Genomic DNA, 24,970 nt, shown 5'->3' with positions numbered 1-24,970 from the left:
GGATTTCCAAGAGTTGTAGGCCAAAACACCTGGGGACCCACAGGTTGAAAACCACTGAGCTAAAGTATCCCCAGCAGGTAGCTGTCCAGCTTCCTTTTGAAGAAATGCGGAGAAAGAGGCTCTACCACCTCTCTAAGCAATTGATTCCCTTTTTGTATTTAGACAGAGATACACATCTATATTTCAGAATTTACCAGCTACTTTCATCCATTAATGAAAAAAGTAAATATTTAGAAAAAAAAATCAAATGCTGTTTACACTCAAATTGTAAACTGTTTATTTTGTTACATCATTTTATTTGTCACTAGGTTTATAAATGAAAACACGAAAAAGTTAAGTCTGTTTTCTAAAATAAATGTATAGTCTTAGCTCAATTATATTAGGTAGCAAATATATAAAAGATAAAGGATAAAAATATCTATCATCTAAGTAGAAGTTTATCATTTTGAAATACACAAAGTTTGGATTGTCTTGTCAATACTAATAAAGTCAAATAAAGACATACAACATTAGTTATTACCTAAGCAAAAGTATACCATTTTAGAATATATAATGATTAGATTTGCTTGTCAATACTATACAAAATACTCCTATAAATGGCAGCATAGGGAGATTTCTTTCCACCTAGAAGGTTAAACTTTCTGATATGGCTTTGTGCTTTCTTCAAAGAGATGTGCAAGTGACCATTTTGATTCCAACAGCATTTCAGGAAACAATTTTTGTTATTCAATGCCATAATACAAAAATCCATCCTACATACATAACCTCATTACCTGCATCTACTTTAACTGCAGCTGAGTAATGATTGTAGAGAGAGTTGGTGCTTCTTTTAGGTTCTTCCCAGACAGAGTAAGCTCTTGCCTTTCTCCACTCTTCTCAGAGAAGAGGGTAGTTCCTTTTTTGATAAAAGTTATGGTAAAGTGCTTACATTGACCCTAGAATTATACTGTATATGAGTATGCAGAGTACAATTGCTGCTGTCCTTTGGTATTCACAGGATTAGTAAGAGATGTTTCCCATACAGTGACCAAAGTGATTCCCACCCATTCCAATGCCTTCTGTAAGTCAAATACAAAAATTTTAAAATTCCTATACATTTTTGTAATCTCAGATCAGATGTGTTTGTAACCATATGCTTTTAAACTATTTTTTCTAAACTTTGATAAGAATCCTAGATACTTTTCTTCTTTCTAACTGAGACATTTTCTGGTGATTGACAGGATAAACCAAGATAGTGATGTCTGTAAATGTATTTCCAGCTCTGCATTGACCCATCCCCTTTAAAAATCACTTTTAATACAATCTGAATGCCAAGGCTGTATGTAATAGAAAAGCTTCCAATCTTGGACAATCAGTAACAATTTCTTTTAAAATGCCAAGGGAGAAACTGAATAGACAGAGTTCCCCATAGTATCACAATAACTCAGGGATTACCCAGTTAAACCAATCCTTTTAGGCCTGTTACAGGGAAGTACATCTTTTCATAGTATATTACATCAAAATGTAGCATGATGTAGTGTTTTGAACTATGGAAACCAGGGTCTGATTCCCTGTTCAGCCATGGAAATTCACATGGGTGAGCCACACATTCTCAGCTCCGGAAAACTCTCTGGTAGGGTTGCTTTAGGGTTGTCATAAGTTGAAAGTGACTTGAAAGCACACATCAACAACAACAAAGACCACTATACTAGGAACAGGGGCATTTAATTGTTTTATTGTAATTGGGATATTCAGTAAACTTCTCTGGGGGCCTGTTGATGGACAGGGCATGTGATAAAAGAGAAGAGCTTCAGAGGCAAATGATAATTTTCCTCGGTGAAAGGGAAAAGGGCTGCTACTCTACTCCATGGCCAAAATCCATATTAAGGATGGGTAGATGAGGATCTGAGATTATTTTCTATAAACAAACAAACAACAACCTGGCATGGTATAACTCAAGAATCTGGTTCAAACACAATTTAAAAGCCACACAAACTTCCAGTCTGGGTTAGGGATATGTCCGCTGCTTCCTAGTCCCAAATGGAAGTACTGTAGATTTGCCAGACCTGTATTCCAAGGGCCCTTTTCCTTGAATATACTGGCAAAGGAGTTTAGCAAAGTTTCCTTTTTGGACTGCAACTCCAAGAGTCCTCTACCAGCATGCCCAATGACCATGTCAATGGGGAGATTCTTGGAGCTGCAACCCTGGAAATAAACTTTTCCATGCTCTGTTACAGATACGTTTCAGAGCTTTTCCAAATTGATCTAAAGCAGTGGTTCTCAACCTTTGAGTTTACTAGCTGTTAGGATTTCTGGGAGTTGAAGGCCAAACATCTGGGGACCCACAAGTTGAGAACAACTGGTCTAAAGCATGATCTTGAGTTTTGATATTGTTTGCAAATTGCCCCAGAAAACCCACCAAGTACCACAATTTAACATGTACACATGAACCGAGACTTTTTATTCAAGTATGGCCCCTTCTACACTGCCATATAATCCAGATTATCAACACAGACAATCCACACTATCTGATCTGAACTGGATTATTTAAGTCTACACTGCCATATAATCCAGTTGAAAGCAGATAATCTAGATTTCATATGGCAATGTAGAAGGGGTCATAGTCTGAAGTTTTGATTTTTTTTTTTTAGAGTGGGAATAAAAAATTGCAGCTGGTGCCAAGAATCGCCATTCAATAGAGACAAAAAAGTATTCCTTGACTACTAACATCCCCATCTCTCCCTTCCCAACAACACAACCTTTGTCATTTGCCCTATCTGGAGGAGCCCTTAATTTCACTGGGTGTTGCTTTTTGTTGTTATTACTGCCTTCAATTCATTTCTGACTTACAATGACCTTATGATGATCACATTTTGTTTTTGTTTTAAAAGGAGATTTGTCTTTGCCTTCCTCTGAGGATAAGAGAGTGTGAATTGCCCAAAGTCATCCAGTGGGTTTCCATGGCCAAGTGGGGATTTGAAACCTAGCCTCCAGAATGGTAGCCCAACACTGTAGCCACTGCACTACGTTGGTACTTTTATAATCAACGTAATGCAGCCTAGAAGGAGAAACTGTCCCTGGCAAAAAAAACATTTAGTTCTGTGTATTCCTCAGAAAAATGGAAGCTACCATTCCTAGAATCTGAAAAACCTGAGAGAGACTAACATTTCATTTCCTTCTCTTTCTCTCCTTATCTCTCTTTTATTCCTCAGTCTTGCCTCTTCACCTCATTTACTTTACTTTCCTTCCTCCATAGCTTTTGTGAGTGTATATCTATGCATGCTATGCTCAAAGGTGATATATTTTCTCAGTCCGGCACAACTAATCAATGCTAATCCAACCTTTGGCCTCACTTGTGCTGTTGATCTGATCTCCCCATGCACAAACAGTAAAAATGATTTGTTTAAAACAGAGCATATCAGCCTATGCCGCTGAATGTTCAATGTGATCCATTTCTTCTCCTTATTACTGAGTTGAAGTCATTCCCAAAGGCAAAGTGCGTAAGGAAAGGAGGAACATCCTTGTGCTTCAATGCCAGCATCTTCTTCTCAGGGCTAGCGGAACACTGTTGCTACTGAAACGGCCACTCCGAGTGGAGACGAATAGGCATTGGCTAACCCCTGCAGGCCGAGGACCAGGTAACGGCAGCCTTTTTGTAGTGCCTTGCCCACATTCTGAAAAAGAAACACATGGATGCCATTAAGGACCAGCTAAATTACTACTGATGGGAAGAAAGGGGATAAGAGGTTGTCACTTCATGTACATCTTAGGCTCCTTCCACACAGCTGAATAAAATCCCACATTATCTGCTTTGGACAGATGGCAATGTGGACTCAGATAACCCAGTTCAAAGCAGATATTGTGGAATTTTCTGCCTTAATATTCTGGGTTATATGACTATGTGGAAGGGCCCTTAGAATCATAGAATCATAAAGTTGGAAGAGTCCACAAGGGCCATTCAATCCAACCCCAATATCCAGGAATGCACAATCAAAGAACCCTCAACAGATGGCCATCCAACTTCTGTTTATACATCTCCTGAGAAGAAGACTCCTCCACTTTCCAGGGGCCCTTCCACACAGCCATATAACCCAGAACATCAAGACAGATAATCTGCAATATCTGCTTTGAACTGGATTATTTGAGTCCACACTGCCATAGAATCCAGTTCAATGTGGATTTTATACAGCTGTGTGGAAGGAGCCTAAGGCAGCATATTCCACTATCAGTTTGTTGGTTACTTGGAGCACCAGGGCAGGTTTGCAGCAGTGGCTCATGCCTTCTGGGGCTGGTGGGGCAGTAGGGATAGAGAGAGGGCATAAAGACCTTTCCACCAAGCTAACAGTGACTATAAGGGCCAGTGGAGGTTAGAAAAGCTATGTGATGGGGAATTGGTTAAGGCCCCATCTACACTGTCATATAAAATGCAGGTTATTTGCTGTGATAATCTGGATTATATGGAAGTTTAGACTCAGATAATCCAGTTTAAAGCAAATAATCTGGATTAATTGCATTGATGACCTCTGGATTATATGTCAGTGTAGATCCAGCCTAAATTTTCATTCCCTAAATGGAGAAGTCCCGATCAAAATCAGAACTTTTCCTTCTTCATTTTCAGTGTTGGCCAATCGCATCATGAACCTTTCACATTAGGGCTGTTTATTCAAACGCTGAAAGGTAAACAGAGGCCCCTTCTATACAGCTGTATAAAATCCACATTATCTGCTTTGAATTGGATTATATGGCAGTGAAGACTAAAATCATCCAGTTCAAATAAAATAAATAGGATTTTGTGCTTTGATAACCAGGGATATCTGGAAGGTAGAAGTGGTCAGAGTTCTTTTTATGTGTCTTCAAGCCAAGTACCACTTTTGGAAACCTTATCCTAGGGTTCTTTTGGCAAGATTTATTGAAAGGAGGTTTGCCTTTGTCTTTCTCTGATGATGATGATGATGATCCGCCAATACATCACACAGTCCTGGACACTTGGGAAGTGTCTGATGTGTGAGCCAATACAAAAGCCAGCATAGTGATCTTCTTTGCTGTGTACTAATTTTGTTATGTATCAAATAATAATGTTTATTATGTTTATTTATACCTTTCTTTAAAAGTCTGCCTGAATAAAAAGTGTGTGACTTGCTGAAGGTTATGGCTCTGGGTAACCTTCAGCAAATGATGGAATCGTTTGTGGGACACCACATAGATTTCCCTAAGAGGGAAGAGTGCAAGGGAATGATAAACAGTGATCACACCTGAATGCCATCCTATTTTCAGGAAGACCCTTCCTCTTCTATCTCTACTAAACTTACAGCCCATATTGAACCTCATCCTCTTGTGAGAGGGAATTACTATGGCTATTCTTCCATTCCTTTCATATGAGATGGGGAGAGAGGAAGAACTTACCAGTAGCCCTTTCTCAACCTTACTAACCAGGGTGAGGAAGCTGTGACTCTTCAGATGTTGGATCCCAAATTCCATTAGCTCCAGCCAACATGGCTCATTATTAAGGGGGGTGAGAGCTGTAGTGAAACATCATGTTGACAATACCAGGTTGTCTGCCCCTGATTTTTTGTGGTTATGGTTGCATCAACACTGCAGTTTGACATCACTTTAACAACATGGCTCAATGATATGGAAATACAGGTTTTGTTGTTTGGGTAGGCAGCAGCACTATTTGACAGAGAAGACTAAAGACATTGCAACATGACAACTTCCATAATTCCATAACATTGAGCCATGATGGTTAAGCCGGGGTCAAACTGCATTAGTTCTACAGTGTACATACATTCTGTGCCAAAGTATCAGTAATGGAAACCACCACATTTCCTATCTGCCTGCAAATCCCATCATCCCCAAGCAGTGTGACTTACGGTGGAGTAACAGAAGTTATGATCTATTTACTTCTGAAAGTCTGTGAATTCTCCAGCCCTGCTCTTGAGAAAGATATATTACCTTTCTGAAATACTTAGATAAGGTGATTCCCTTTATTTTTATAGGAAGAAACAGGCTTTAAAGAACAGAGGGAAATGAAAACAACAATGACCCGAGGGTGCTAGAAACAGCTGTCTTGGCCCTTCCATAATGATTTATTCCTACATCAAAGAATCCCAACACTGGAGCATGCAAGGCTTCTATGCTGATACTGCAAAGATTCTTAATCGGAGGAGTGTACGTACTCCTCCAGAAAAATCATTGGAATTCGAGCCATTTCCTTCAGTCTGGAAGGTTATTGCCCTATCGTAGATTATACAATGGCAAGAGTTTGTTTTGGTTGGCTGCAGACATATTTGGGAAGAGCAGTCAAGGTCATTGACAGTAAGGGCAGGCACATTTCTTAACACAACACCCTTTTACAAGGGTTTCCATAAGACAGCACAATGGACTTCATTCCACAAGCAGGGGGAAAGTGGAGGAAAGTGCAGGGAACCGTCTTACCCTGTTCCCTACTGTCTTTCCTCATCTTCTGGGATGGCCAACCATCTCACATCCTTTCTGGGACAATGTCTGTCTTTCCTCCCACTTCTCCTGCTTTACTCTTTTTGGAGTTTGAGAGCACTTAACCCCTGAAGACAGATTTAAAATTCTGTTTCCATGTGCCGTGGAAGCAGAGCCCCACAGAACCCCACCAGAAGTGCTCTTATGTCATATGACAGCTTCCGTGGGACTCCACTTCTGAAGTGCATGGAAACAGAGCCCTAGACCCATGGGAGGAAGTCCTATGATAGCAACATGTCATGGGGTTGAGATTTCCAGGTCTACCACCAGCCTGACCAGCAGCAGGTGAAGATACCAGCAAGATTTCTGGAACTAAACTGCTGCCTCAGCTATAATTGCCAGTGCCTCACCATCTCATTGCCAGTGTTGAAGTGAGATTCATCTGCCAATCCAAGTACTCTATATATTTATGTATTAAGTCTAGAATTGTAAGTCAACATTTGACTTTAAAAAACCTGAGTCATCTCATCCATGGGTCAAATACTGTACCTTAACTCATATTTTGAAAAGGACCCACTTCCTTCTCTGAGTAAAGTGGCAAAGAGCAAGAACTTAGTCTGTCCCCAAAAAACCTAAAAGAAGAACCAATCCTCTCCTTCTGGTTCTTTTGAATGCCTGGGTGGGAACATGTTGGCTTTTCCCTTTCTATGGAATGATCCTGAACTTATCAAAGGGTCATATCAAAATCCATAATTTTGGCACCAAAATCTGCACTTGACTTATACATGAGGTTAACTTGTACAAGAGGATATACAAGTAGTCTCTGTATAAGGAATATGAAGGATATGCAACAAAATAACTTACATGAATCCTTAATGTTCTCAAGGTTAAAAAAAAAGCAGTGCTCTTAGGAGTGATATAATTCATTCAAATGATAGGAACCATTATCATGAGTTCATAGGAATCAATCTTCAACGAAGGATGGTGAGGATTCCATTGCTGGATATATTCAAGAAGACTTTGGAATCTGAATACAGATCTGTTCAACAATGTTTTACATCAGAATCTCCTTCATGAAGTAGGGGATTTGATTGGAAAGGGCAATAACCCCAATAATCTCTCTCAAATAATACGGTCATGGGCCATGGTGGCCAAAGGATTCTTGGATTTCAAGGGAAGGTGAATCTTGCTTTGTTGCTTTTATTTTTGTTATGTATTATTGTTGACATGTGACTTCAAACTAACTCCAAGGTGTTTCCAGAGGAGGTTTGCCTTTCACTAAAGCTGAGAAACATGACATGCCCAAGGTCACCCACTGGCTTTACATGGCTGAGCAGGGATTTGAACTCTAGTCTCCCAGAGTCCTGATCGAAAGTTCAAAACAGAAATACAGCAAGTTTCTAAAGAATGATGAAGCTTTTGCACTCTCTTACACTTTTATTTAAATTGGAGCAGCATGGAACAGAGAAAGCTGAAGCCTGGAAGCACTGATCATGTATGTCATCTTTGTGGTTTCTCCTACCTAACCCCCCAAGAAAATGACATTTCCCTTTTTTGTCTTCCCAGCCTTGGCAGTGATTGTGCTGCAAGAAATGTTTGCCCAGAACAATGGAGCCAGCAAGGACCAAAGTACTTCCCAACACAAATAAACAGCACGGCTCCTCCCCTTGCTCTTGCTTCCTGTATGCGGTACAGAAATATTTGTGAGATGGGATAGGAGTCTCTTAACATGAGCTGAGGAGACTCGTGGGGCTGCTGTAAATATTACATCAAGGGATGTGTGCTATTTTTAATATGCTCTTAATTTGCTTTTTGACTGTTTAAAATGTTAAAAGAAGTTTGACTTTCAATGTTTTTTAAACATATTACATACTGTTTTAACTACACTTTAATTTATATTGTAAGACACCTTGAGTCCCACATTGGATAAAAGGCATGTTATAAATAAAATGATTTTATCTCTCACTGACACACACACAAGGGAAAGGGGTCACTCTGAGTCTCCTTGGGGAGATAGGATGGGATAAAATAACTTATTATTATTATTATTATTATTATTATTATTATGCAGTTTTCCTGATATTGCACTGCAACTCCCAGCATTCCTCACCTTTGGCTATGCTGGTTAGGGCTTCTGGGAGTTGCAATCAAACAACTGTTGGGAGACCTTCAGAATGCTCATCCTGGTATACAAAAACATTCTTAAGTTATTCCTCAATATTTTTTCCAGAGGTAGAATTTTAACAGACAATTTGATACTGTAATGGCTACAGAGTATTTTCTTACCTTGCTAGAAAGGAAACAGTATTGTTATTAGGAAATATAACTTTAAAATCAGTATAACTTTTCCTTTGCTATTTTATATACTTATGAATACTCTATGAATGAGAGAAGTCCAAGACTTGCAGCTCAGGTCTTGCAGACTTGGGGCCATGGCTTCCTATCCACCTTTTTCTTTTCTTATTGCCTTCTGCCTTCCCAAACACCATTGCCTTTTCTAATGGGTCATGTCTTCTCGGTATTGGTTTAAAGTACAACTGTCTCAATGTAGTCATTGTGGTTTCTAGGGATAGTTCAGGTTTGATTTGCACCCAGAGGCGGTTCAACCACCAGGCCAACTAGGCAGTTGCCTGTGGCGCCATCTTGTTGGGGGCGCCATCGAGGCAACTCCTGTCTCCTGCACCCTGCCTCCGCAAGGTTTGAACTGCTTTTTCTGTTGATTTGTTGTAAAACATGATGTTTTAGTGCTTAATTTGTAAAATCTTAATGTAATTTGATGTTTAATAGGCTTTTCCTTAATCCCTCCTTATTATCAAACATTTTCGCTTATCCAATGCTTTTATTTTTCAGTGATTGGTTTTTTTTTTGGGGGGGGGGGGGCGGCTCCAAAATTCTGTTTGCCTACACTTGAAAAATACCTAGGGCCGGCTCTGTTTGCACCAAGGCTCAAGGACTAAGGGAGGTCCTGTTCCACAACATGGTTTGGACTCCAACTCCCACAAGCCCTTACTATTGGCCATGCTGAATGAGACTGCTGAGATTGCAGACCAAAACATCTGCAGAACTATGTTTTCCACCCCAGCTCTGAAACTACGAAAACTACTGCCAATTTGACATTGAATTTACACTGTATATTCATTCTAATATACAGTGATGAGAGTAGCCTTTCCCAACCTGGTGTCCTATTTTGTGTCATAATTCTGAAGGAGATGGGAGTTGTCCTCCTACATCTGACATATTTTGGGCTGAGGAGATTGATCTGAACTAGGACTCGGTAGAACACTACTGATCAGCCACATATTGACAAGGTTGATCTTGTCAGGTTAAAATGAGAAAGGCAACCAGATCACCTTGACCCTCTTCCAGGAATGGAGAATACATATATAATAAGCATGGATAAATAGTAGGAATACTATTTCCATTGGGAATTCTAGCAATATACAATCAGCAAAACTATCAATACTCAGCCACTTTCTTAGTCAGGTGTGAAAAGCACTTCCTATCATTTTCATCATTCATTAGATTGGAAAGGATTTCTGGGAGATACAACCCAGCAACATTTGGACCTCCCAGTCTTATTTTCAGGATAAATATAGAATCCAATCTGAACAGGAATGCTATTATTTTATCTCTCTGTCTCTGTTGTGAGGCAGGTGGGTGGGTCTCACATCTTGCTAATTGGGAAAATTGTCAAAATAAGGCTGTCAAGTGAAATGTGGCTCAAAGAAATGTTAAGCCTTTATTGCGTGGATAAAACCCTGGACTCTTTTTCAGACTGAAATGACAGATCTTGCTTTTGATCTACGCAAACATTAGCTTCTCATGGCATCAGTTCCTTCCAAACAAAAAGAAAGAAGAAGAAGCGGGTGGGGGTGGTAGTTTACCTCTTTGTCAGACTCTGCACACAATTTTGTTTGTTTGCAAGAACAGCCTTCTGCTTTATAAATTACTCAAAAAATAATCACAATGATCCAATAAACTAAATGACATAGCTATTTTGTAGTTATTCATTCAACAATATTTGTGCATCTAGGATGCTTTGCTTAGTTATACATTACTATCCTGGTATTTACAGACTGTATTCATGGTTTCACTTACCACTTCATCACATAACTTAAATTCCACTGGGTTCTACACTTAAAATCTGGTATTTTGTGGGTCTACTCCATTCGTTTTGGTTAAAGTGCAGTTTTTGAATCTTTTAAACGTGGAGGGCAGCATTTTTTTCCAGCGTATCAGGAAGAGGAAAGGAAATTGATTTTTCTCAAAACACCGGATGTTTTGCCAAATTTTGAATGAAGTAGCCCTTACTGCTCTCAGGTTGGAATCATCCAATTTGTGGGAGGAGTCAACATAAACTTTTTGGGGCAATTTCCAGCATTTCCTTTTGCTCCCCAAGCCAGAAGGTTTGGTTGTAAGCTACCTCATAACTCTCTTCTTCTGAACACTTCCCAGTGTAATCAGATGAAGACCCTAGCCATATCTGCAAAATATGTCCTCTTTAGGCATTTTCTCCAGCACAATTCTATGGTGTCAAAATCTGTCGAAATTTGACCACAGAGTTGCACTGCAGGATCTAGTAATGTTAGAAAGATATTGTCTTCAGGCATATTCAATATCCCCCAGCACAATTCTATGGTATAGTCTTGCTGGAAGTCACTTATTTCAACAGGGTTTGTTACTATAGTAGAGTCTCACTTATCCAACATAAACGGGCCGGCAGAACGTTGGATAAGCGAATATGTTGGATAATAAGGAGACATTAAGAAAAAGCCTATTAAACATCAAAATAGGTTATGATTTTACAAATTAAGCACCAAAACATCATGTTATACAACAAATTTGACAGAAAAAGTAGTTCATTACACATTAATGCTATGTAGTAATTACTGTATTTATGAATTTAGCACCAAAATATCACGATATATTGAAAACATTGACTACAAAAATGCATTGGATAATCCAGAACATTGGATAAGTGAGTGTTGGATAAGTGAGACTCTACTGTATTCGCATTTCCATGAAATATATCCCCAATGGAAGAAAAAAAAGGTTCTTCTTTGTTAGGAGGCCACAACCTAAATTGACATTTGGGGGAAATAAAGTAGGGTAATGAGAAAAATAGTTTGGTTTTGCAAGGGATGAATATTTCTACCCGTTGTCGGGAATATGGAAGGATGAAAAAGTTTAAGGCATATGTCTTGTGGTAAAAGTGAGATTCTGAGAAAGATTTTGGAAGAGCAGGAAAGAAGAAGCGGGAGAAGAGAGAGAAAGAAAGGTGGCAATATTCTGATATGATTCAACCCACACTGCCCCACTTGTTTTTCTACTTGGAAAGGTGAGCAGGACAGGAAATTTGGGTTTATCTCCAGTCAATGGTTGAAGCTAATGGGAAACCACCCCTCTTGAAGTTCTTGACTTCCCAAAGCCTAGCTGCATGCAGGGAAGCCTTGAGAAGGTGGGGCTCCATGGAGGAAAAGAGTTTCCTTCCAACCTCCTGTGAGCCAGATTCAGACCAGCTGCAGGCCTCGCTGCATCTACTTTTCTTTGAGAGCTGAAGGTGGTTGACTTGGAGAAGCATTCATATGCAAGGACTTAATGGGCAAAGGGGTAGCTCTTTGGAGTGTGTCTTGTGTGTGTGTGTGTGGGGGGGGGGGGTCAGCTTCAGAGTTTGTCTTTAATATATTAAAGCAACATGCAATCTTTGTGGATGTAGTTATCTTTTTCAAGAATACCATCATGCTTAGCATTGATCCAAGGTAATGTTGTAAACTGCCACTTAGGAGACAGCTCACTTTCATTTTGAGCAAGTGAAGAAAGCAGAAGCTAAAACATGGTAAATCGTTTAGAAAGTGTTGCTTGTTAATCAACCGCAGATGGATATCCAGAAACAGATACATAGACAGAGGGAGGAAGGATTTCAAGCGTGAAGGTGTTGGGATTCTGTGTTCAGTCGATGAACAAGGAAAGCTTGCTCTAAGCAGTCTGGATATACTTGATTAAATTGCACACGCAGGCAAAACAGCAGAGGTTTCATTCCAAAATCAGGAAAGTCTTTATCTTGCAGTTCAGTAACACAAATTCAAACAACTCTGCAGAAAAGTCACTTTCTCTTCTTTTCCTATTCTCAAGAATTTCTCCAGCATAGACCTTTCAACCAACACCATCATCAACACCATCAAGAAGAACATCACAAATAAATTTTCAAGAAGGAAAACGTATTGGCTGTCCTACTTTTTATACGATACCCACCAAATCAAACATTGTATTGCCTCATCCCTGGTACATTGGTATTGCCTCATAGTTTAATCAGATACTGAAACTTGCCTTATCATTTTGACCTTGCAGTTAGCCACCTGGATATGCTTTTATGCTTGTCTTCTTGCCAAATCATGACAGAAGGATTTATTTTGTGTGTGCCACAACTCCAAGAATTATCAACCAAAGCAAGATCTAAAATTCTGACTCAGTATAGCCAAATCTATGTATGCAGCCTCATAATAACAATTATTATTATTATTATTATTATTATTATTATTATTATTATTATTATTATATTTTTAATCCTGCCTCCATATCCCTGAAGGGACTCGGGGTGGCTAACACGGGGTCAAGCCCAAAACAATTACAATGAAACAAGATAAAATACATACAAGACACACGACAACAATCCGATAAAACGCTTTTACAGTGTCAAAGTAAAACAAAACATAGTAACAATAGCATAGTAAAACAAAGCATAAAAACAGTTCAAAATTTTAGAATGAGGGCAAGCTGGGCCAAAATGCAAGGTGTAGAAAACCCGTGAGGTAGATAGATAAAGTGCTGCATGTAGTGCGGAACTCGGGTGGGATAGATAATGAAATTATTCTCAACTGAGGATGAGATAAAGTGCATCAAGAACATAGCTTGACACTTGAATGAAACCTAACATGGGGATTAGCTGTTCAGTCTTCGAAGGCACACCGAAAAAGCCAAGTTTTTAGACCTTTCCTAAAAATTGTAAGACTGGGTGTTTGCCTTATCTGCCTGGGGAGGGAGTTCTAGAGCTGGGGGGCCATGGAATAGGCCCTTTCCCTTATCCCCACAAACTGCACTTGTGACGGAGATGGGAGCAAGAGGAGGGCCTCCCCCAATGATTGAAGGGATCGAGCAGGTTCAGAGGGAGAAATGTGATCACGAAGGTAGGCAGGTCCCAAACGGTTCAGGGCTTTGTAAGTGACCGCATACCTTTGTAAGAACCTGCCCAGGCCCTGAGATCTTCAGAACAGGCTCTTCTCTCAGTCCCACCTCCATCTCAAGTTCAGTTGGTTGGAACACAGGAGAGGGCCTTCTTGGTGTCTGCCTCTCGTCTCTGGAACTCCCTGCCCAGGGAAGCCAGAATGGCCTCCTCTCTGTTGTCCTTCTGGCAGCGGGCTAAAACCTTTTTATTCATACAGGCTTTTAAAGATGAAGATTTTTAAGATCAAGTCAGAGGGTGCTGAGTTTTTAATTTTGAATATGTTTTTATAAATTTTAACTAATTTTTTTAAAAAATATCAATGATATTTAATTCTATTTTAATATTTGTATATTTGTAGGTTTTAAATGGTATTGAAATGCTTTTAATGTAAGCTGCTTTGAGTCTCCTTGTGGAGAGAAAAAACAGGGTATAAATAAAGATAATGATGATGATGATGCCACGGGACAATAAGTGTACACAAAGTTCCATATAGGGAGGAGGGAGCAAGCTTGTTTTCTGCTGCCCTGGAGACTAGGACGCAGAACAATGGCTTTAAACTACAGGAAAGTAGATTCCACCTGAACATTAAGAAGAACTTCCTAACTGTGAGACCTGATCAGCAGTGGAACTCCCTGCCCCAGATTGTGGTGGAGGCTCCTTCTTTGGAGGTTTTTAAGTAGAGGCTGGATGGCGATTTTCCTGCTTCTTGGCAGGGGGTTGGACTGGATGGCCTAAGAAGACTCTTCCAACTGTAGGAATCTATTATTTATTTTCTCCTGGGAAGGCATTGGAAAGGGTTAGACCAGAGCAGGCATCGGCAAACTTGGGTCCTCCCTCCAGGTGTTTTGGACTTCAGCTCCACAATTCTAAATTGTTGGAGTTGAAGTAGAAAAACACCTGGAGGGGAGAGGTTTGCCCATGCCTGGACTAGGGGAATATGATTCTATATTACTGAAGACCAGAGAATCTAACTCTGGCCCAAAAGTTACTACTGTTACTACTGAAAAGAGGAGACCGTTTTTGCAAACCAGACGGAAATCTACTTTTAGGTCAGAGAGGCATTTTCACATAAAAAGGAAAAAGGTGCAGCAAAAAGCGGCAAGATATAATCTGAAGTTTCTTAACAGCTGGGAAAGCAGTAATATGCCAGGAAATAATACAGAAAACAAGGAACAAAGACTGGAAAGTCCATTTTGTAGGAAAACAGTTCTGCCAAATCCCCATACTAGCATGCCCCTAAGGACCTATTTCCATCTGTCCTCATCTAGTGCCACTTTATAAGAAGAGAAAGTATTTCAAGGGATAAATGTTAAGAGCAAGGAGCTGTAGCAAAGTGGAGGTGGGACGAATTGCCATACAACCTGCTTTTTGCCTTCTGTGCTCATCTGCTGGCCTCCCTTGCCAGTATATTCAGGAGAGTTTTTGTTTTGCACATACATAGAATAAGAGGTGCTGTCTTATCCTTTGCAATGAATAGCAAAACATTGAGAGCTGGACCTGATTCTGGACAACACACTTAGTTTTTACTTTCAACAAAATATGCACTGCCTTTGTTTTGGATGTTCAGTAGACCTTCAGTCTCTCTTTCTTTCTTTCCATACTTCCCCCCTTTTTCTTTCTTATTTTAGATTTATATTCCACTTTTCTCTTCCCCCACCAGGGAATTCTAGTATTCACCAGATATTTCTCCCCCTTGATGCTATTTAGTGCTGCTGCTTACCAATTAAAAGCTATTGCTACATTCATTATAAAAAACAAATTAGCTGCTACAACATTGGGGCAGCAGGGATTAGGGATTTACAGACCCTTTTCTGATCCATGTCTATGTGAGATATGAAGTCAAGCTTTCTAAAGTCAAAGCTTGAAAGAAGAGAATCAAAGAGAGCTTTCTGAAAATCCACATTTCTAGCAAACTTACAACAAGCTGGAAAATGCCACTTTGTGTCGCCCATCCTGCTGGATTTTAATTGATCTCAACTCAACAAATCATGGCTGTTTTTCCCTGTCAGCACTTCTAGCAAGCTTTTCTCCCTTTGTCCTTAATGACCGCCCCATTTTTCAGATTTGGAACTAAGCCTTCGCATAGTGATTTGTACAAGGCAGCCCGTAAACAATTGTACTTGATTCAGTTGTCTCTATAGCAAGCTGTTATGTACAAAGTACTTTGCAGTTTCCCTTATGCAAAGACAACTTGCAAAGTATAACATTATTTGTACAGTAGTATATGAAAAAGGGAAAGGCAGAGAGGCTTAAAAATAGGAGTCTTGTAGCACCTTCAAGATTAACCAATTTATTTTAGAATGAGCTTTTATCATTCAGTTTTGGTGTTAATTTATATTTGTCAGTTGAGGAATAGGGGCTGAAGGCTTCCCAATACAATGGTTTATCTACAGACAATTGTTAGAACTATTTAAAATGGACAAAAAATTATTTGGATTTGTAATTGATAAACTTGAACTTGAAATTCTTCTAGACCAGTAGTTCTCAACCTTCCTAATGCCGAGACCCCTTAATATAGCTCCTCATGTTGTGGTGACCCCCAACCATACAATTATTTTCAGTGCTACTTCATAACTGTAATTTTGCTACTGTTATGAATCATAATGTAAATATCTGATATGCAGGATGTATTTTCATTCACTGGGCCCAAATTTGGCATAAGTGCCTGATATGCCCAAATTTGAATACTGGTGGGGTTGGGAGGGATTGATTTTGTCATTTCAGAGTTGTAGTTGCTGGGATTTATAGTTCATCTACAATCAAAGAGCATTCTGAAGTCCACTCATGATTGAATTGAACCAATCTTGGCACACAGACCAACAGAAAATACTTGAAGGGTTTGGTGGGCATTGAGTTTTTGAGTTGTAGTTCATCTACAACCAGAGAGCACTGTGGACTCAAACAATGATGGAGCTGAACTAAACTTAATACAAATACTCAATATGCCCAAATTTGAACATTGGTGGAGTTTGGGGAAAAAAAGATCTTGACATTTAGGAGTTGCAGTTGCTGGGACTTATAGTTCACCTACAATCAAATAGCATTCTGAACTCCACCATAGAATCATAGAATCATAGAATAGTAGAGTTGGAAGAGACCTCATGGGCCATCTAGTCCAACCCCCTGCCAAGAAGCAGGAAATCGCATTCAAAGCACCCAATGATCGAATTGAACCAAACTTGGCACACAGAACTCTCATGACCAACAGAAAATACTGGAAGGGTTTGGTGGGTATTGACCTTGGATTTCGGAGTTGTAGTTCACCTACACCCAGAGAGCACTGTGATGGATCTGGACCAAACTTGGCATGAATACACAATGTGCCCAAATGTGAACACTGGTGAAGTTTGGGGAAAATAGACCTTGACATTTTGGAGTTGTAGTTATTGGGATTTATAGTTCACCTACAATCAAAGAGCCCCTTGAACCCCTACAACGATAGAATTGGGCCAAACTTCCTACACAAAACCCCCATGACCAACAGAAAATACTGGTCTATAGCAACCCCTCTGACACCCCCCTCGCAGCCCCCACTCAGAGGTCCCGACTCCCAGGTTGAGAAACACTGTTCTGAATTCTGGAGATGACCACTTAATTGCTAAGTTGTTTAAATTATTAACATTTGAAATGGAGGAGGAACAGGTGAAAGAATGTATGGTCAAGTGGGCACAAAATTTTTGGTAAACAAATACAAATGGAACAATGGGAAAGGGTCTGGATGAAGAGCAATGACTTGGAAGAAATTTTTAATAAAATGATGTATAGATGATACCTGACACCAGAATAAAAAATAAGTAAATGCCCCCAAATAAGTAAATGCCCCCAAATTTCACTTTTTTATTATTGTGTCAGAAGCAAATTGAGAATTTGCTCCAAGTAGCTTCTGGTGTGAGAGAATTGTCCACCTACAGAGACGTTGCCTAGGGGATGCCTGAACACATGTCTCCACATGGGAAGCTGGGGCTGACAGATTGGAGCTTATCCCGTTTTGCAGACTGAACCCCAATATTTCACTGAAATATTATCCCTCAATATTTGTGAATGTGAGTGTGTATGCGAGCCCGTTTTACTATACTTAAACAAGAGTCAGAAATCCTTATTGAGCTGTTACAAATCTCCTAGAGTCCTGTGAGCCCATATAGATTTATTTTCTGCCTCCATCCGTTCTGGGGCAAGATGATAATTTTAATGCCAGTTTAATTATTCCTCCACACACTTGTCCACCTTTTCATACTAAGCACACACACTCAAGACCACTAGCATGCATTCATTAGCTCTTAATACACTTCAATTTTCTTTTGAACTGGAGAAGCTAATTGCATTTCCATTGGCTCAGCCTTTCAAACCCTTTGTGGGTCATAATAAGAGTTCCCATCATGGCCTGTTTCCAAGCACAAACCAAAATTTAGATTTTTCATTTAAATGCTCCAGATATCTTTGGGAGGAGCATTTCCCTTGCATAAAACTACCCATTTGTTAAGACTGCTTCAGATGCCCTGCTCTATTATCCTCTCCCACCAAAAGAAGAAAGCAAAGACAGGAACCTTTTAGTGTTGGTCCCCAGTTTCTGAAACTCCTTAGAAGATTTTACTTGTTCCCTCTTCATTTTCTGTTGAAAGCCAATAAATTGTTTTTAATAGCCAGGCAATCCTCTCCTAAAATCCAGGAAATAGTGAATATTTAATATAGATTGCTTAATTCAGATGTGGGACATTGATTGGCAACTTTTATGAAAAAGCAAGATTGTGTTATTTTGCAACCCATGTTTGGTTTGCATTAAGTTTGCCATAAGTCAGAAATGACTTGAAGACACATAACAACAAATGGTCCATAAAAACACGCAGAGAAAGACCATGTCCTGACATGTCCTGTGGAAAGATCCTGCTCAGACTTGCAAAGCCCTCTTCCCCTCTTAGCATAAACTGTGACGGTGTGGTACCAGCAACAAATTTGCCCTGCTCCTCTTCTGCTCTCCTGTTTCCTTCACTCTCATATTTCTTCATGAGCTTTAAGGAATATACTGCGGAGACTTGCTGAACATAGTTTTGGGGTACAGGAGGGACAGGGCAACGGATGGAGTGGAAATGGGAATAATAGTAACTATCACCCAGCCTTTCCAACTCCTTTCCTTCCTCTTTCTTTCTACTATGCTGTCTTCTCATTTCTACGATCTTCCAAAATGGGAACAGTCATGTCCCCCTTCTACTTGCACATGTGAGCCGCTCAGCCTTCTAGGAAACTGAGATCAAGATTACCTTTTCATGAATAGAGGGTAACTTCCATGTTTAAATATTTGAAAGGATGTCAGGCTTGGATTCAAACTACAGCAAAGGAGGTTCCACCTAAATGTTAAGAAGAATTTCCTGATGGCAAGAGCTGTTTGAAGGTGGAATATGTTGCCTTGGAGTGCAGAGGAGTCTCCTTCTCTGGAGGTTTTTAAGCAGAAGTTTAGTGGCCATCTATCAGAACTACTTTGTGTGTTTCTGCATGGCAGGGTGAGGTTGGACCGAGTGGCTCTTTTCTCTTCCAGCTCTATGATTCTGTGGCATACTGGTGGTTCACATGCTCTGGAGCAAGGCAGTTCTTTCATGAAGAAATGGCCCCTGATAGCAACATTCACTGTAATGCACTCAAAGCCAATGGCATAATCCCTTGCAAGTGGAAACGCAGACCCATTTAATAGGAAATGAAAAAAGATTGGTGGGTGGGGGGAATTTTAGGGCTATGTGTTTTTTTTGGGGAGGTGTAGCTTTTCCAGTACATATATGTGTGTGGAGTGTGTGCGTATGTGTGTCTTTAGTCTCAAACACATTCAATCTTTGCAATTCTATTGCAATCAAAGCACAGCTGCAAAGTGAAAGCCTGGCATCTTTCCAAAACATCCAAGTCGAGTGCTTGAAAATCACAATGTAAACAATACATTAGAAATAATTGTGATAGCACAGTGATTGCAAAGATGAAGACAGGAGTGATTTCAATTCTCTCATTCTATGTGACCAATTGGAGTTTTTATTTGTGTTTAAGGGTTGTTTTACTAGAATCATTGAATTCCCGATCTGGAAGAAACCCCAAGGTCATCCAGTCCAGACTCCTGCCATGCAGGAACATACAGTCAACACACTCCTGACAGATGGACATCCAGGTTCTGTTTTAAAACCTCCGGAGAAGGAGATTCCACCACATTCCTATTCCATAAAGTGTGGCAGAGTCACCTTTTCTGGAGGTTGTTTTGTGTTTCTGATGGATGGATAGAGGAGGTGGGTGCTACAAATGATCCACTCCTGGTTTCGAATACAGGCCGTCCCTAAATTACAAACAAATCAAATTTGTTTGTAAGTCAGAACAGGTACATTTTAAAGTGTAACTCCAGTCCCAAGCTTTGGATAGCATAGGGAAAGGTTAACACCCCTGTGGTGTTTGTTTCGCTGTCTGTGCCCCTGTTCAGAAGATTTCATCTCACTTTCTTTCCCCAGGTGGGAATTGGATTTTGAAACATTTGTCTTATTGTGGAAACAAGGATTGGTGGTAAAGCTTCAGTTTAGACACCTTTTCCCCATGATCACTCTTTCAGGAGTGAATTTCCCTTCCAAGGAGTAGATTTCTCTCACTTCCTGTTGTCTCACCCCCCCCCCCCCCAATTCTTAACTGTGAGTAAATTGTAAGTTGGATGTTTGTAACTTGGGTACTGACAGTACAACAGACCCGACCATTTCCTTCCGGGAAGGACCCTCGCAAAGGATGCCAACAAACCCATTACCGACCATCCTTTTTTGCCACTTCTGAATGTGTAGAGAAACTGGTCAGGATGTGATTGTCTAAACAGGGAGGTTCATGCATCCTTGGACTCCAAGAAAACCTTGAAAACAACACCTCCCATCCATCAGAGAAGAGATTCAATTCCACTTATACACTGGCCCGCACACATTTTGGAGCCACAAATGTTATCCTTGTTTATCGGTATATTTGACCTGCTGATTCCAAAAATGGCACCAGTTTTCCCATATCAGCTTTAGTTTTTGAGATACATAACATATGCCATCTACCAGCTGACATCTGCTCACCTATTAGAAAACCATGATAACCATATCTAAGAAGCTAGAGCTGATGTGGTCTATCCAATGCAATTTTTCATCAATGCCCTAAATAACCCCAGGAAGAGGCTAAATACCAAGACATCAAGAAAAAAATTCCACTCTTGGCCTGTGTAATCAAGCTGCACTGCAAATACGTAGTGGGGAGTGGGATCCTTTCTTTGTGAAGCATCAATGACCAAGGAGTCTTCATCTGGTTCTTCTTAGGAGCCTCCGGTGGCCTAGGGGATAAAAGCCTTGTGACTTGAAGGTTGGGTTGCTGACCTGAAGGCTGCCAGGTTCGAATCCCACCTGGGGAGAGCGCGGATGAGCTCCCTCTATCAGCTCCAGCTCCATGCGGGGACATGAGAGAAGCCTCCCACAAGGATGGTAAAACATCAAAACATCTGGGCGTCCCCTGGGCAACGTCCTTGCAGATGGCCAATTTTCTCACGCCAGAAGCAACTTCAGTTGCTCCTGACACGAAAAAAAAATCTGGTTCTTGCTTTGCAGGAAGGAAAGAAGGGGGTAGAGGCCCTCCTGGCTCAGCCATAAATCCCACTGAGTGATTTTCCGCCTCAGAGGAAGGCAACAGCAAACCTGTTCTGAACAAACCTTGCCAAGAAAACCTGTAGTAGGGTCACCTTAGAGTCAGGATAGGTAAAAAATGACTTGGAGTCACATAACAACAACAAAAGCAACAACATACGTCAATCTCCAAGAGGCCCTGTTCAAAGCTGCCCAGAGGAAATTCAAGCTTCTCTCTCACCTACCTCCTCTCATTTCAAACAATTCCTATTTATATATTCATTTCCTTCACACAGAGCTCGGAATTGTGACCGTCTGAGACCACAATCAGCCAGAGCTTAGGATAAAAACACCCACATCCTGCAGCTATCCCTGACCAAGACCCATTCCATCACTGGTATTTACTCATTCACTAACTTTGATCTATTCTAGAAGGGACAAACTAACAGGATGCGGGCCACTGTAGTGTCGTGACTTGAACTTTGGACAAGGATGGTGAATCCTTGACCATGACCAGGCACAGACTCAAAATGTAATTTAAACATATTTTTGTTAGATGAACTTTGCTTGTACAGCATATATTTCCTTAGATATTGTTAAACTAGTATATTTTGCCACCAACATTAGTTCCAGGCTGAAAAAGAGTTGGAAGAGACCACAAGGGCCATCCAGTCCAACCCCATTCTGCCATGCGGGAAGACACAGTCAAAGCACTCCCAACAGATAACCATCCAGCCTCTACTTAAAAACCTCCCCATAAGAGGACTCCACCACACTCCTAGGAAGCAGCCTATTCCACTGCTGAACAGCTCTTATCCTGAGGAACTTCTTTCTAATGTTTAGGCAAAATCTCTTTTCCTGTAGTTTGAATCCACTGCACTTAAAGGCAAGCGGCAGCAACAACCACCACCAATAGGATACAGACCAAGGCTTCCCAGATTTCCTCCACTGGAAGTTTTTAAACAGAGGCTGGATGTCCTTCCATCAGGAGTGCTTTGAGTGTGCATTCCCTTATATAATCATAGAATAGTAGAGTTGGAAGAGACCTTGTGGGCCAACCAGTCCAACTCCCTGCCTAGAAGCAGGAAATTCGCATTCAAAGCATCCCCGATAGATGGCCATCCAGCCTCCGCTTAAAAGCTTCCAAAGAAAGAGCCTCCATCACACTCCAAGGCAGAGAGTTCCATTGCTGAACAGCTCTCACAGTGAGGAAGTTCTTCCTAATATTCAGGTGGCATCTCCTTTCCTATAGTTTGAAGCCATTTCTCCGCGTCCTAGTTTCCAGGGCAGCAGAAAACAAGCTTACTCCCTCCTCCCTATGACTTCCCTTCTCATATTTATACATGGCTATTATGACTCCTCTCAGCTTTCTCTTCTGCAGGCTAAACATGCCCAGCTCTTTAAGCCGCTCCTCATAGGGCTTGTTCTCCAGACCCTTGATCACTTTAGTCGCCCTCCCTTGGACACATTCCAGCTTGTCAACATCTCCCTTCAACTGCGGTGCCCAGAATTGGACACAGTATTCCAGGTGTGGTCTGACCAAGGCAGAATAGAGGGGTAGCATGACTTCCCTGGATGTAGATACTATACCCTTGTTTATGCAGGTCAACATAGAGAGAGTGTTGGACTACATAGCCCTTGGAACTTTATGATTCTGTTCTATTATTCTATAACTTTTTCATGTTGGAGGATTTGGCCCAAGATGAGACTAAAGAAAATCCTGGACATGGCTCCACAGATAATGTTAGGGGTGAATCACACTCCATAGTAATGAGTAAAAATAAATTTCCTAGTAATCTTGTAAAGTTGTTTATGAAAGCTTTATACTGAATGATGTGATGCGGGGGGTGGGGGGGGGGGGTGGCAGATACAGGGGACAATATATAGATATAGAGCTCTTGGGCTGACAGTCCAAGAAACCAACAAAGGTGAGGAAGGGGAAGCAAGGAAAAGATAGCAGGAGAGCACGGTCTTCCTTGGCAGGGGTTGGACTGGGTGGCCCTTTTCCAGCCAGGAAGGGGAACCAGCCAAGCTCATATTGGGTTGTGGTAAGTTTTTTGATCTGTATGGCCATGGTCCAGAGGCATTCTCTCCTGATGTTTTGTCTGCATCTATGGCAGGCATCCTCAGAAGTTGTGAGGTCTGTTGGAAACTAAGGAAGTGTGGTTTATTTATATATCTGTGGAAAGTCCAGGGTGGGAGAAAGAACTCTTGTCTGTTTGAGGCAAGTGTAAATGTTACAGTTGATCACCTTGATTAACACTGAATAGCCTTGCAACTTCTAGGTTTGGCTGCTTACTGTCTGGGGGAATCCTTTGTTGGAAGGTGTTAGCTGGCCCTGATTGTTTCCTGTCTGGAATTTCCCATTGTTTTTAAGTATTGTTCTTTATTTACTGTCCTGATCTTAGAGTTTTTTAAAATACCGGTAGCCAGATTTTGTTCATTCTCATGGTTTCCTGTTTCAACAGAAAGGAGGAAACCATGAAAATGAATAAAATCTGGCTACCAGTATTTAAAAACTCTAAATACTGACAGTAAATAAAAAAAACAACACCCAGAAAACAGGAGAATTCCAGACAGAAAACAGTCAGGACCAGTTAACATCTCCCAACAAAGGATTCCCCCCAGGCAATAAGCAGCCAGTCCTTGAAGTTGCGCGGCCATTAAATGCCAATCAAGGTGGCCAATTGCTACATTAACACTCACCTCAAACAGACAAGAGTTCTTTCTCCCACCCTGGACTTTCCACAGATATATAAACCCCTCTTGACTAGTTTTCGACAGACCTCACAACCTCTGAGGATGCCTGCCATAGATGTGGGTGAAACGTCAGGAACGAATGCTTCTGGAACAGGGCCATACATCCCGAAAAACTTACAGCAGCCCCCTTGTAAAGTTGTTTAGGAAAACTTTACACTGAGTGATGTGATGCAGGGGGTGCCAGGTACTGAGGACAATAGCCGCAATGATACAGATTGTCCAAGAAACCAGCAAAGGTGGGGAGTGGGAAGCAATGAAAAGATCGCAGGAGAGCACGGTCTTGCTTGGCAGGGGTTGGCCCTTTTCCAGCCAGGAAGGGGAACCATCCAAGCTCATATTGGAGGCAAAGGTTCCCCATTGAACAAGCCTGTCTATAAGGGAATGCGTTTCCTTCTTTCGGAGACCCCCCCCCCCCTCCCCGCCCTCTCTCCCCGTCCCCTCTCCTCCGACCTTGCCGTATTTCCTGAGCTTCCTCCGGCGCCGCTTGCTCTTGCGCCCGGCGTCCTCGCCCAGAGGCTGGTACTTCTCCGGGAGGCAGGCGAAGGGCACCTTCTTGGCCCGGCTCTCCTCCGAGGGCCCCTCCGGAGCCTGCCCCTCGGCCCTCGCCGTCTCTCCCTGCGGCTTCTCTTTCCCTTCTTCCCTCTCGAGGATGGAGACCCGGTCCTCTGCCGGGCCCCGGATGAGCCGAGGGCAGCTGGCTCTCAGCTTGGCCCCGACGGTCATGGGGACGGAGCGGAGCCCGCCGGGCAAAGCCAGGGGAAAGACAAGGGGACCTTTGCTCCCTTTCTCTCCCCGCAGGAGATCAACGGAGGCAGAGGCAACAGGTGGAGCCAAAGTGGGAGCGCTGGCATTGGCCGAGGCTGCTTTGCTTGGAAAGAGACGGGGAAGGGGCGGCTCCCCTCCCTCCCTTCTTTCCTCTCTCCCTCCAGGCCTTTGGCAGGAAAAGTCCAAGGTCCGCTTTCCTCTCTGGCTGCCA

The 24,970-nt window shown here is 41.4% G+C and overlaps 1 protein-coding gene across 1 annotated transcript; it reads right to left on the bottom strand.

The window, feature by feature from the left end:
- Positions 1-253: 253 nt before the first annotated feature.
- c1h1orf115 (chromosome 1 C1orf115 homolog) lies at positions 254-24,970 on the bottom strand. The gene is made up of 2 exons (XM_062972328.1): positions 24,445-24,970; positions 254-3,653 (listed from the first exon to the last, which is right to left on the bottom strand). The coding sequence occupies exons 1-2, from the start codon at positions 24,715-24,717 to the stop codon at positions 3,534-3,536; spliced, it is 393 nt and encodes a 130-aa protein (XP_062828398.1). The 5' UTR covers positions 24,718-24,970; the 3' UTR covers positions 254-3,533.

This window comes from Anolis carolinensis, chromosome 1 (assembly GCF_035594765.1).
Source record: "Anolis carolinensis isolate JA03-04 chromosome 1, rAnoCar3.1.pri, whole genome shotgun sequence".
NCBI classification, from domain to species: domain Eukaryota; kingdom Metazoa; phylum Chordata; class Lepidosauria; order Squamata; family Dactyloidae; genus Anolis; species Anolis carolinensis.
The sequence above is the reverse complement of the archived record's forward strand: the minus strand, read 5'-3'. Positions and strand labels throughout refer to the sequence as shown.

What these genes read in the sequence shown, in the direction of transcription:
- c1h1orf115 (XM_062972328.1), bottom strand. Translation starts at nt 24,717, where the DNA reads ATGACCGTCGGGGCCAAGCTGAGAGCCAGCTGCCCTCGGCTCATCCGG. An exon ending in AGCTCAGGAAATACGGCAAG is followed by an intron (nt 3,654 to 24,444) that starts GTCGGAGGAGAG and finishes TTTCTTTTTCAG; the next exon opens with AATGTGGGCAAGGCACTACA.